This window comes from Echeneis naucrates, chromosome 17 (genome assembly GCF_900963305.1).
Source record: "Echeneis naucrates chromosome 17, fEcheNa1.1, whole genome shotgun sequence".
Taxonomy (NCBI): Eukaryota; Metazoa; Chordata; class Actinopteri; order Carangiformes; family Echeneidae; genus Echeneis; species Echeneis naucrates.
In genome coordinates, this window is record NC_042527.1 from 367,439 (window position 1) to 381,628 (window position 14,190).

General features: G+C 41.8%; 1 protein-coding gene across 1 annotated transcript; it reads right to left on the minus strand.

Moving 5' to 3' along the window:
• Positions 1–2,277: 2,277 nt before the first annotated feature.
• tgs1 (trimethylguanosine synthase 1) lies at positions 2,278–13,646 on the minus strand. Its single transcript, XM_029524482.1, has 16 exons — positions 13,445–13,646; positions 13,274–13,331; positions 13,028–13,153; positions 12,850–12,937; positions 10,584–10,685; positions 8,910–9,386; positions 7,657–7,786; positions 7,465–7,551; positions 7,224–7,353; positions 6,315–6,443; positions 6,131–6,233; positions 5,875–6,048; positions 4,078–4,224; positions 3,643–3,859; positions 3,154–3,232; positions 2,278–2,578 (listed from the first exon to the last, which is right to left on the minus strand). The coding sequence occupies exons 1-16, from the start codon at positions 13,567–13,569 to the stop codon at positions 2,462–2,464; spliced, it is 2,289 nt and encodes a 762-aa protein (XP_029380342.1). The 5' UTR covers positions 13,570–13,646; the 3' UTR covers positions 2,278–2,461.
• Between the last annotated feature and the right edge of the window lie 544 nt (positions 13,647–14,190).

The window sequence follows — 14,190 nt, forward strand, 5'->3', positions numbered from 1 at the left end:
AGCATGTCAAAGTGTCAACACCTCTGGCACCTCCGAACACCTTTTGAACAATTTTTAACCATTTAGCCAACATGGGCTAATTGTCAACCCTGCCAGTGCCAGTTTGGCCTCTCCACAATTGGAGTCACACGTAGTCACTAAAGATGGTGCAGTCCCTCTCCCATCAAATGTGGAGGCGATCACACAGTTTCCCTGCCTGCTCACCATCAAACCTCTGCAGGAGTTCCTGAGCATGGTGAATTTTTTTTACCACTGTTTCATGTAAGTATGATTGTTCAGGGATCATGGCCCCTTTCAATGTTTCATGACATCTAGATCTATGCCAGTTTTGTTGCTGCACAGCCATTTTTATTTCTCTTTTTATTTTTCAAATCAAATCAAGTCAAATTAAATCAGATTTTTTTGTCATCATATCATCATATCATAACAATCATAACAAAGTTACATCAAGGCACTTTACATATAGAGCAGGTCTAGACCAAACTCTTTATAAATTTATTTAAAGAGACCCAACAGATCCCCCGATGAGCAAGCACTTGGCAACAGTGGCAAGGAAAAACTTCCTTTAAGAGGCAGAAACCTCGAGCAGAACCAGGCTCAGGGGGGGCGGCCATCTGCCTCGACCGGTTGGGTTGAGAGAGAGAGAGAGAGAGAGAGAGAGAGAGAGAGAGACAGGCAGGCAGGCATTGGAGGGGGGGGGGGTGTAGGCAGGAACATGTTGTTGCATGAAGTTCATGGAGTTGAGCTGTAATACAGAATTCATGCTATATGGGACCAGCAGGTGTTGCAGGAACATGGGATGGAGATGAGTCACCACCTGCAGGATGAGGACAGGGAGAGAGAGGAGAGGAATTGGGAGAGACAGAGACTTTGGCAGAACATGGTTAGTAAATGCAGTATAAATGCTTAGAACTGGGTGAAACTGTTTTGTTTTGTTTTTTTTTTGTTTTTTTTTTTTAAGAAGGATGGTTTTTATCAGCGCATGCAAGGAGGGAGTTAGAGAGAAAGAGGGAGAGAGGGTGACAGGGAGAGACAGAGAGCGAGAGAGAGAGAGAGAGAGAGAGAGAGAGAGAGAGAGAGAGAGAAGCTCAGTCCTTCCCCCAGCAGCCTAGGCCTATAGCAGCATACCTAAAGAGTAGAGGACTTTTTAACTGTACGCTCTGTCATACAGGAAAGTTTTAAGCCTGGTCTTGAAAGTTACTAAAGAGTCCACCCCCCGGACCGATGCTGGGAGTTGGTTCCATAGAAGAGGAGCCTGATAACTGAACGATCTGCCTCCAGATTTACTCTTGGAGACTCTAGGAACCACAAGTAAACCTCCATCTAGAGAGCGGAGTGGCCTGCTAGGACAGTAAGGAACTATGAGCTCTCTGAGATACGATGGAGCTTGGCCATTAAGAGCTTTATACGTTAAAAGAAGGATTTTGAATTCTACTCTATATTTTACTGGCAGCCAATGAAGAGCAGCTAACACGGGAGAGATGTGATCTCTTTTCCTAGTTCCTGTTAATATTCGTGCAGCAGCGTTCTGAATTAACTGAAGGCCTTTTAGAGATTTGTTTGGACATGCAGATAGTAATGAGTTACAGTAGTCCAGCCTAGAAGTTACAAATGCATGGACTAGTTTTTCTGCATCATCCTGAGAGAGGATGTTTCTGATTTTCCTAATGTTTCTCAGGTGGAAGAAAGCTGCCCAACTAACTTGTTTTATGTGAGGGACAAAGGACATGTCCTTCGATGTATGTCACCTCCGGCCGTTCAGTGGGATTATTTCTCCACGAAAATGAAGGCAAACAGAAGGGGCAATGAGAAATACCCACATATGACTTTTATATTGTACAGCTAGCTTGTTAAAATACTCATCTAACATGTTAAAATTATGTTTTAAGCTAGCTACTTGACAGTTCTTTTTAAATTGTGCTACCTATTGTTTTTCCCTCCGGTGGGCGTGGCTTTCGGAGTATGATGCGTTGCCCTGTCTGTGCATATTCTCATTCATCCAGGGTTAGGGTTAGGGTTAGATGCTGAACTATGTTATACTTTAATTGTTATTCCAATACACACTCATGCAGATAAAATGCAGGCAATATGCAGACACTGACTGAAGCACACATAGTTAGCCCACTAAGGGTGTGTTGTGTTCATATGGGAGGTCTATAGTTGTGGGCCCCAAGCATTTGCCTGGTTTGCGCCTCTGAGTTTATGTGAAGTCATAGTATTGATGATGATGATGTCTTGCCTATCTTATCACTGAAGATGAGAACAAACAGCTTTCTTAAAAAACATTTATTTGTTTTAACGTACAATAAAAAAAGATAAAATATAAATTGTTGTAAAATTCAGACTGCTTTAACTCAAAGAAGCAACTCTGGATCTATATCCTCATCTGACTCAGTTTCACATCATTTAAAATAAGACATACTAAAAGGAGTATAGTCTGAGTCAAAGCAGAGAGAGCTCCTCATTGACTGTCTGCAGTTATCAGGCTGCCAAAGTAAGCAGTGATTGTCTTCAACTTGTTGTTGAGGAAGTTCTGCTCTACTTCGACCTTCCCTCCTGGGCCAGCCAGAGAGGCCACCTGAGGAGAAACGGGCAGGGCATCCATTATCTGACAGCTGTTTAATAGTTAGTGATCAATTAATCAAACAAACAATCAATCAATCAATCCCTCAACCATACACTGACTAGGTTTAATTTAAGGACAAAGACCAGAAGGGTCTACAGGATTTGTAAGATAAAAGCAAATCTGTGAAGGGGGAGCTTTTCAAACCAGTAAAATGGTCTTATAATCAACAGGCAGACACTTCAAGATGAGAAATAGTCCATATTACAGCAGATTTAGTCAACACATATGCAGATGAGTTCTGAGGCGGTTGTATTTTAGCTTTATTCTTCATTGGAACAATTTTTTTTTTCTCATAATGTTGTGTCCGTAGGCAGCATATGAATGGAAACCTTGATCTGTGGCTGACAAAGTATTTGTCTGAGATGTTATCGGTCTACAGCAACATCTACAGTGGCAACTGTTTACAGAACCTTTAAATGTCAGTAAATGTGATTAACACATCTGATTTCAGACCATATTTAATGAGATAACCACACAGACAACGTGAAAGAGCTTCGTGGATCTCATGGCTTTTTCTTTCATCTCACCTGATCCATGTCAGCATTCCGAGGAAGAAAGTAGACAATGTTGTCTGAAATCAATTTGGCTTGACCGAAAATCTCAAATGTGGAGACTGTTAAGGATGAAAATAAAAGTTTGGTGAAAAAACTTGCAGAAACATTTTTTTTTTTTTTTTTTTTTTAAAGGAAAAGTGAGGGACGTTACTTCAAATGGACACATTTTGGGTCATAAGTCCTCTTGAACAAACCTCTAGCTTGATCTCTCAAGGCTTTGAACCATTGGATGTGACGTCAATACACAATATATTACCACAGGTCCAACACATCTTTGAAGAAACTTTATGAGCTAATAATAAAGTGTTCACATAAGACTGGCTGTTTTAGATGTACCTCTCTTTTAAATGTCTGATGCTCTGTGAATGAGTGTTAAATTGAAGCAACCTTCGGTTTACTAAGTTGAGACCCAAGTGGACTTTGTTCTTTCTCTGCGGAACTTTATTGATCTTAAAAGGATATCCATCTGGCTCAATCATTGTCTTGATGTCAAACACCTCAGCGGTCAGGTAGTCTGGTCCTCCCCACGGTGGTGACAGGAAGACCACATCGCCACGGAGATGGGATGCCAACTGCAGAAAGTCCCCTTGGAGGAATTCAATCTGATTGGCCACACCATAAACTGCAGCGTTGTGTCGCGCCAAGTCCAACCGCACCGCGTCAATGTCTACTGCCAGGACTGAAGGGACAATGGCACAACAGAAGAAAAGGAGAAACACTGAGCTGAAAACTTGCTGTTTCCTTTCAGGACTCACTGTGCAGACAGGAGTCAAACCAGGATAAACTCTGAGACCAATTTTTGTCAAATGGAGCAAACGGATCCATTTCATAACTGTTGATCCTGATCTGTGGTTTTCGATGTCAACACCAGCCAAATGAAGGTGTAATTGTGCTTACCTTTCTTCCCAGTAAGGGCAAACTGGATAGCGTTTCCTCCCACACCACAGAAAGCGTCAACCACCAACTGACACCCATGAAATTTGTGCTCCACTCTGAGAGCAATGTGTTCAGCAATCCTCTCAGGAGTCACAGAAAACCAGCCCTCTGAGAGAGAGAGAGAGAGAGAGAGAGAGAGAGAGAGAGAGAGAGAGAGAGAGAGAGAGAGAGAGAGAGAGAGAGAGAGAGAGAGAGAGAGAGAGAGAGAGAGAGAGAGAGAGAGAAAGAGAGAGAGAGAGAGAAAGTAACTGAAGTCATACTTACTTTATAAGAAGGTTCTCATTTCTTTCAAATCTCCTTCTTGTTGTTTGTCCCTCTGATAAACTCAGTCTTGGTCTTCATTTTCTACCTGCGCTCTGTTTTTCTTGATCACAAAATGATCCATTGCAACGGACTGTAGGCTAGCTGGCCTTAGCCTAACGCAGGAGTATAAAAAAAGACTCCCCCCTCCCCTCCCCTCACACACACAGGTTACAGGGTACACCAATGGGGTGTAGCATAAACACGCAAGGGGGAATAGGATTGGAACAGTATATATATATATATACATAGAAAATGCCTGTTGGGCTTAACTTGGGCTACAAACATTTTTGATGGGGCTATAGCATCCCGTAGCTCTGGTGTAGCGCTGTCCCTGCCCCATAGCTGTGACCTCCTCTGCACCCACATACCCCAGCCCCTGACAGCTCACTTTGTTTTATACAAAGGTGAGCTGGTGGCTGGTATTTAATGTGTTTGAAACTAGGTTTATGGGGATTGTTGTCATACGAGCATGATAATACATCAAGCATGACCACCCAAGTGTGTCACTGCCAACTGCAGAAAGAAAGGCAACACAGCAACAACTTATAACCGTTGAATTTAAGCAGCTCTTTCCTGCAGGATCAGACCAGGCTAAAAATATTACTAAATCCATCAGCATGCTTATACTCTCCTGAGACAATGCAGACATCCTCATCTTTTTGAAAAAGAATTCAAAGTTGTAAATACAGGTGTGCCTTTTATTAATTCACAAGGAATCTTGCAGACTTGTACTTTGATGCAAGTCTTCTTGAATGGATTTTATAAAGCAGTTAGTGTTTTTATTTTTATTTTAGTATTTTAATATTCAAGCACTGGATGGACATCTTAAATTATTTTTGGTTATTTTTCCATGTTTAAAGTATTCTGAATTGTTCTACAAAATAAAAAAGCATTCATCTTGTTACCCATGTTTTTTTTTTTTCTTTCTTTCCTTTGTGATCCATTGCACCCCTTACCATGACTGTAAGTAGCAGCTCTGTTAGGTTTGGGAATGTTTGGTAGTTTTATTTTAGTGCCTAAGGGAACTTTGGTCTGAGCAAATATTAAGAAACACCACTCTAGCATAAGGGTTAGGGTTAAAATCTCCCTATTGTCTGTCATCGTCATTGTGACTAACAGAGAATCCAAATACATCTGGGAGAGAAAACGCTTCAGTCACCTCTGATAAAATTTTGTAAAATCTTCTCCAATGCCTTGTTTCTTCCACTGTCTCATTCCCACTGAGGGTAGTAGTACCTTTTTAAGGTATAAGTGGTAATCTGAACTAAATCAAAGTTTTATTTGTCACATGACAACACTGGATGGAGAATCTGGCTCAGTGGAAGGTCAGACTGCACATAATAACAAGCTATCTAATAGTGATAATATGTTGCACTAGTTGGGAAATATTCTGTGGAATATGGAATATGAGCCAAGGTCTATGCAGAATGGAGTGGATGCAGTGCACGGACTGACCTCGGTCCAGCCGGATCCCCTCATCGAAGCGGGAGAAGAGCCTGTAGCGCTGAGCCCAGTATTTAGCCAGTTCAGGTTCAGCTGCCATCTCTGTTGGGACCTGCTGCCTCCTGCCATGCTTACTCTTCTTGTTTCTTTTCCTCTTTGGCTTCTTTTCATCTGTCACACTGAACTCTACACTCACATACACGTTATTTAGCATTAGACAACACCACTTGTCACAAGATTCTAATAATCTGATGATTCCTGTGCTCACCACTGTTGTGTTCAGGTGCATCGCACAGTAGAAAGTCAGGAACTTCTAGAGATGATAACTGTCTGCCAGGCTGCTCTTCCTCCTTCCTCATACTGTTGATAGTCTGATGAGCACAGGCAAAGGAAGTGTTAGACTGCAGTTCCTTCCTCTTTTCTGGACCTAAACTGGATCGAGAATTAAAAACCTCTTTTTCCTCAGTACTCTTCTTTTCTCCACTCTCACAGTCCTCGGGGTCCTGTGAACTTCTTCCGCCTGTCTGGGGACAGGGACTCTTCTGTATCTCTATCTGGTTGTTCTTGAGGAAGTTTTGGACCTGTGGAGTGAACACATCCAGTGAATGGTCAATGCTCCTTTCACTTTTGCTTCCAAACACCAATAGATGACATCAATACGCCCAGTAGATGGAGACACAAAATGCTCAGATTACACTACTGCACCATCAATTACAGTAGGTCTGTTAAATTAAGTGTTAATCCAGATTAATTCATTAGAATGATTAATTTAATAAAAATATTTTTATGCAATGAATATGTCTCAAAATCCTGAAAAAAAGTGTCTCATGCATATCGGGTGCACTAATGTGTCTATTTAATGTCCACTAATGAAGTCTGTCCAAGCGGAGTTGCCATAAATTGAATTTAGCATTTAGCATTTATTAATTAGTATTGATACTTTAGAGTATATTATATATTATTATATTAGAGTAATTGATAGTCAAAGGAGTTGTGTGTGAGTATCAATACATCCATCACTGGTGGTCAGCTCATTCAGGACCTTTAAGGGGACTTTAAATCCAACTGTTTATTCGATGATTTATAATAAAATGAATGAAATTAATATTATGAATTTTTTAAGAAGTGAAATGGACAGAAATAATTGTAACCCCCTCACTAAAGAAAAGGATATCTCAAATGCTGAAAGAGCAGGAGATAACACCAGTTTAATAAGATAAGTAACAAAACCTATGTCATTGTCAGTAACAGTACTGGCTTGTAAAGAAGGAAAAGGTAATTAGTTAGATTACCTGTTATCGGAAAAAGTAACGCATCTTATTTCAGTGGTATTATTTCCCATTGCTAATTAGAAATGGTACCTTGTGGAGAGCAGAGCTGATATGTGGCTGTGTGTTATCACCACCGCGTTTCCCAGCTGCTCTCTTTGTCCATAGCTGCCTTTGTTCCTTCTGACAGGCTCTGCTCTTAAAGTCCACCACACTGTTGAACCTGGGACATAGACACACACCATGAGACCTTTCTACTTTTTGCATGACTAGCTCAGATGACAGTGATGCATGTTGTGGGAGCAGAGGAGCTGGATGAGCAGCAAAGACTCACTGGGGCTCAGGGTTGTGTTTGAGTCCCAGTTTGGTCCAGGCATTCTCAGAGGTCAGCTGTGGGTTCTCCTCCACATCTAGCTCATGACTGCAGACAAAGTGTAAAACAACCAGCATCAGTTACACATATCTCTTATCAATCTCAAGCATCAGTATCTACCCTACATTCAACAGATCTACTAGAGAAACTCACCTGCGTTTGATTTTAGCAGGTCCTCCTCCTGGAGGTATATCTTCTTCATCGTTATCATCATCATTTTTTTTTGACATGTTATCCCTTGTGCCACATTGTCTGTTAGAGCTGCCAGCTGCATGCTGGGAACCTGACTCAAAGCACAGGATTCTTATTAAATTAATCAGTGAACACATTTACTTAATTAATATCATTCATTCTTCTATCCCTTATCTGAACAAGTCGTGGGGGTTGCTGGAGCCAATCCCAGCTCACACTGGATGTTGGCAGGGTTAGGGTTACACCCTGGACAGATCGCCAGTCCATTGCAGGGCTCACATACAGAGACAGACAGAGACAAACAACCACTCACACACTCAGACCTTCTAACAATTTAGAGTCACCAGTTAACCTAGATATGCATGTCTTTGGACTGTGGGAGAAAACGGAATAGCTGGGGGAAACCCATGCAGACACGGGGAGAACATGCATACTCTGGAAAGAAAGGAACCAAACCTGCAACTTTCTTGTTGTGGGGCAGCAGCACTAACCTATGCTACTGTGCTGCCCTCTGATTGATTTATCCATCCATCCATATTCTACCGCTTTCCCATTTCCAGGTCACGGGGGATGCTGGAGCTAATCCCAGCCAATGTTCTGGGTGAGGGCAGGGTACACCCCGGACAGGTTGCTAGTTCATCGCAGGGCCAATACACAAAGACAAACAACCACAGACACTTGCATTCAGACCTACGGATAATTTAGAGTCACCAGAGCCCAGACTACCTGGAGGAAACCCACGCAGAAATGGGGAGCACATGCAAACTCCACATGGAAAGGCCCCAAGACCTTCTTATTGTGGGGCGATAGCACTAACCACTACGCTGCCATGCTACCCTCCTCTGAATTAATGTATTAAATATCAAAACAATATTTCAAATGTAAAAATTAAAGTTAAACAGCATACTAATGCAGAAGTGTAGGGGGGACCTTGGTACAGCTGCATCTGAATGATCTATTCCAGAACCTGGCAGAGGCACCACTGATGACACACCAGAGTGAGTCAAAGAACTGGTTTTAGTTTCAGCTTCAGAATTAGTTGTTTTCACTACAGTATCACCTCCACAACCTCTTTACACTCAGCCTCAATTACATTTCAACTGCGCACCTGTCAAGTTTCACGATTGCACCATGCAGTTTGTGATGTTGTGGTGACAAAATCTTTCACTGAAGGCATCTAGAAGACCACACCAACACACACACATCCTCATCACCTGTTTTTCTGTCTGTGTTGTGCTGTGAGGTTGCAGCAGGTCTTTTGCGGTCGTCTCCACCATTGGTGGGAGAGTCAGAAGCACAGAATTCCTCCTCTTCATGCTCTCTGATATCAGCCTCACTCTCACACAGTCTGTGAGTCTCTGAGTCCATACAACTACTTCCTGACTCCAATGTGCACTTCTGTTCAAACAGGCCATGAAGACACTTCTCCTCCTCTTTATCGTGTCGACTTTCAGCTTCAGTAGATCCATCCAAGTGGCTCTCTGTGACACCAGTTTCCCTAGCACACACAACCGGGTCAACAGTCCAGCCTTGTGCAGTCCAGTATGAATACTGCTCCCAGTAGTTGTAGTAGGTGTCTGCAGCATGTTTGTCCCATAAAGCCTTTGTTTCGGAGTTGTCCCAAGGAGTGGTCACTGTTTCTATACGTTTCTCCAGCCAGCTGCTCCACAGCAGAGCTTCACCATGCTGAGCTGCAGTTGGATAAAGAGGAAGAAACGATATTTAATATCCAAGATAGTCAATGGCAGGCCCAACCACCTGGTATCATGTGTCAGTGGAGTAGACAACAGAGTGCAGGCTTGTGACCTGTTTGTTTCTAATGTATTTATTACCATTAAAAACTGTCAAGTTTAGCAATAGATTGTAACAGGAAGTGAGATTGCATTGATGTCTATGGTTAGAATTTTCCCTATGCCTCACTTCTTATTTATTAACTCAGCAAAGATTTACCTACTGAGTTTTTGGTTTCAGTCCTAAGTTCCAAGTCCTCTTAATATTTCTTAATATATGATGTTAATTTCTTAGATGATGGTTCCATTTAGAGAAAAACAGACCATAAAGCTAGGGATTGATTAGGGGACACAGGTCCAGCGCGATTGAAAGATTGGGCCACGCAATTAGGATAGTGTACAGAAAAGATCAGATCCCTGACTCCTCCTCAGGTCCAGCTCTACTGGGTTTAAAAAACCAAGATGGCCAAAAGCCAAATTGGATGCTTCAAAACCGACGCAATGGTGAGTTGACGCTTGGTTTCAATATACAATCTGTCATCCCAGGATTCTGAGATTACATCAGCGGCCTGCATTTTTGTTTTTTTTGTGAAACCACCCCCACTTCCATGTGGCCAAGGGGTTGAGGTTATTTTTGAAGTGTGACAGAAAAAAAAAACAAAACAGAAATGTACCCATGGCAGGTGAAGTGTCTTCAATGCATCACAGATACAGTGAGAGCAGTGAGAATGATAGATGAGCGGATGATTTCTGCCTTTATCTAAGTTAACGTTACTTAAAACAAAATCATTGCATTCAATGTTCTGCAGGGAAACCTTGGGTCCTGCCATTCAGCTTGACTACAAATTCCATCTAATAGCATCTGTGGATCTGCTGGACAAATAAGTCCAATCCATGGATGCCCCCACACCACAACTTAGAGGACTTAAAAGATCTGCTTGATCCAGATACCACAGCTCACCTTCAGAAGTCCAGCAGGTGTTCTGGCAGCAAATGTGGACTTAGTCAATTCTAGCAGGAAGTCATAATGTTATGGCTGATCATAGTATCTATATTGCTACAATGTCAGCAACATGTCTAACCATTTCATGTAGTCACTGAAAATCTACATCTCTTAATGCACTTCACTGTGTCTGGTTTATACTTTGTCTTACTTACCCCAGTAGCTTTCCCAGCCAGCATCCTGGGTCCCTCCTGTTCCACCCTCCAGTCTTTCACTCACCTCTATCTCTTCAGCTGGGTCATAAATCACTGTGCAGTCTGAAACAACAACAAATAACAATAGAAATACTGACAGAAGTGATTTTATGGATGTTCCTTTTTAGTTTTAGGCAGGAAGAAGCTCAGACTGGTGCTGATCCAAACAGACACAAGCCTTGACTTACTACAGATGTCCTGTTTGGCCTCTGTTTACCTGAGGGGTACACTACGAAGGAAGCTCAACAGAGCCGGGCTTTTTTTGGGTGAGCTGGGTCGACAAAGCCGAAAGCTCCAACCAGAGATAAGGAATATCACAACAGTGGTTATCAACTTGATTTGTTGACCCAGGCTGACCTCATCAAGCTCTGTGCGCATTCACATAAAAAGGGAGGTTTAGGTGTCATTTGACACCTTTTGTGCAGAAAAATTGTCCGATACCGTGACGCATATTTCAGCCAAGAGGAGCAGATTATGATAATGGAGAGCTATGAAGAGTTCAGACCGATAAGAACAGCTAAAAGCAACACTGTTTCTACAAACAAGGTAAGAAAGAAAGCCTGACAAAAAATTTCAGATCGCGTAAGTTAATATAGCCGATATTATATATCATTATATAACTTCAATTCCCTCCCTGACAATGAAGGATACATGCAAATCGCTTAGATTAGGGCAAAATCAAAGTGAGATTTATTTGATTTGTCTTATTTGTGATAAAGTCTAAGCTATTTTCTGATTGGTGTTCTATTAGTTGTAGTGCCAGCTGGGCAAAACGTTCTTGGCAGCAAATCTTGACCAAGCACAAGAATATCATCCAAAGTGGTGTGTATTCATCACTCTTTTAGTGTATGTGGATGATATACTGTGTAACATATTACCTGTGAATATTATCTGAAGCAAACAAGAACAAAAATGACAGGAGAAAGAGTGGAGGGGCCGCTCCAGCAGATTACACAGCTTGAGAGGAGCTGGATCATGGAGGGGATACAAGGGAGTATTCAGTCAGACCCTGGAGCTGGAAGCTCCCAGCAGCTATTCTTTGTCCAGGGGATGTATAAGTGGTGGCTTTGGTGGTAAAATACTAAATGCATATTTATTGTCTCAGATGAGACAAGCCTAAATCTAATTTACAGTTGAAGGAGACACTGTAGAGTTGCTCAAGCCACCAGCACACACCCTTGCTGACCCCCACACAGAGGTAACTGTCAAAGAAAGTTGCCATGTACTGTCATCTTTGTTTGCTATGTCAAATCCACTTTATTCATTTCTCTTAAACTATTCCACAGGTGGAGATCAATGATTAGGAGACACTTTCAGTGCATTCAGAGGTACCTTTGGGGTAGATATTTTAATAATCTAAATAATAATTTTAATTAATCCTTTTAAATTAGAAACAATTAATTTTCTTGCTCACTACTGTCACATTGTGCAACCCTCCCCTCAGCCTGTGGCCTCCACCTCTAGGCCCACAGAAAAAAACAAGGGTTTTATCATTTCAGTCCTATGTCTACTTTTTAAAAGTAATCCTGACCAAGAACACATAAGTGAATGATGAACACAGGTCACCAACATAAATGTCTATCTCACTCAACTCTGTTGCGTGATGTCCTATTAATACATGTTGGAGCAGACAAAGTGAGGGACCTTAATAAAAAGAATAATAGTAAAAAGAGCTGGATAATCAGAAAAAAGAGCTGGAAATCAAGAAAATATAACTTGAGATCGAGCAACTGGAGTATGAGAATAAGGCACTGCAGTAAATGGTACTTTTAAATGTTTTGTTAAGCATGATTGATATTTTATACTTATGACTTTTCCTTTTCCCAGGAAAAGCAGAACTTTAATGAATAATAAAATACATCCTGTGATTGCTGGTGCACGGCTTCGTGTGGTCGCATTACTTCCACATGGTTCAACAAGACTGCATATGTAACATCTTCCCTCAGCTGAGAATCTGTATATCACTCCGGTCTGGAAAAACTCTCTCCCTCCGAAGAGCACCTAAATCCACTGAATTTTCCAGAAACTGTGAGGTCACGTTCAAGGAAGATGATCGGTGAAGGGGCAACACTTTTCATAGTCGACAGGTTATGTTCGTGATATAGCCAGCTTAAAAGAGAGCCACCTTCATGACACGGAGAAGTCTGGCTTTAGGCTCAACATAGCTCGCTAAGGCACTAATCTTGCTTCGTAGTATATCCCTCTGCTCTATGTGAATAATGCTTACCTTTGTTTTCAACCTGCAGCTCCTCTTCATCCTCCTCTTTTTCCTCTGGTCCTGTCCAATGTGTGTCTGGCTTCCTGTTTGATCTCCTCTGCAGTTACATGATCAAAACCATCATCAAATCGTTGGAGTGACAGTTTTATGAAGTGAAATAAGTCGACTTCACACCGCAGAGACTTACTGCTCTCCTCCGATCAGATGAGCTTACGAAAGTCAGAGGGAGACCCATGCTAGCCATCAGCTGAGCTTCTTCATCCAATGCCTCATCAGCCTCCTCTTCCTCCTCCTTATCATCATCGTCATCTGACTCAGTGAGTTGAAATAAAAACAGATTTTTTTTCAATAAGAATCATCCGTCATCATCCTTTGATTTCAGTGTCTCTCTAATGCTAATCATAAGAAAATAATGTAACATACCGTGGGCTGCGGTATCTTCCAGTTCAAAGGTCAGAAGCCTGTTGTCAGCGCGATATAGCTCTCTATCCCTAAAGAGAGGAGGACAACACAGACAGTTGATGAAGGCCAACAACTCCACATATTAACCAACACTACGTCCTGGTCAAAATGAATGGACATCAGAGAGATGAGACAGGCTCACTGTACGAAGGCTCTGGAGCACACACAGTGAATCCTCCCCTCTTCCTCCTTAGACTCATTTCTCTTGATGAAGAACAGGTCCGCCACCACTGTCACCCTACTCCTCTCCAGCATCATCATCACCATCAGCTTCCTCTACCTCTATAGCACACAGGAACCACACAGCGTCGGGAGCAGCATGGACGAGCTTTAACTAAAACTCAAGTCAGTGAACGAAGACGATGACGACACCTCCGGTCTTTTCAGAATAAAGGCAACATTGTTTGGTTTTGCTTTTGTTGTTTATTTTTGTATAATAAAAAGGAGATACTGCATACACTGGTTGAATAGTTCTTTAAAAATGTTGGTCCATTTATGCTGAAAATGTAACAGTATCGCAGGCCTTTAGACATCCTTAGCAATTAGCAACTAGGATTTTTAATCAGGCCGATTGTGATGGTTATTACTATTACAAGAGAAAATACCAATATCCGATCAGATTAAACAGGCTCACTTTAATATCATTTTGTATTTGACTTCTGGCATTGAACGTCCTATTAATTTACGGTGTATTCCTGCATCATAGCATATCTGTGCTTTGGGATATTCTGTGTTGTTTTTCATCCACATGTGGCAATCCCCGAATATTTTTTGAAAAGAGCTTTTTTTACTTTTATTTTGAAGGTCTAAAACGTACACTCTGGGGTCGAAGTGGAATCTGTCATTTTCAGGTTTTGAGCGGAACTCATTAACGGTTGTCGTGGTTCC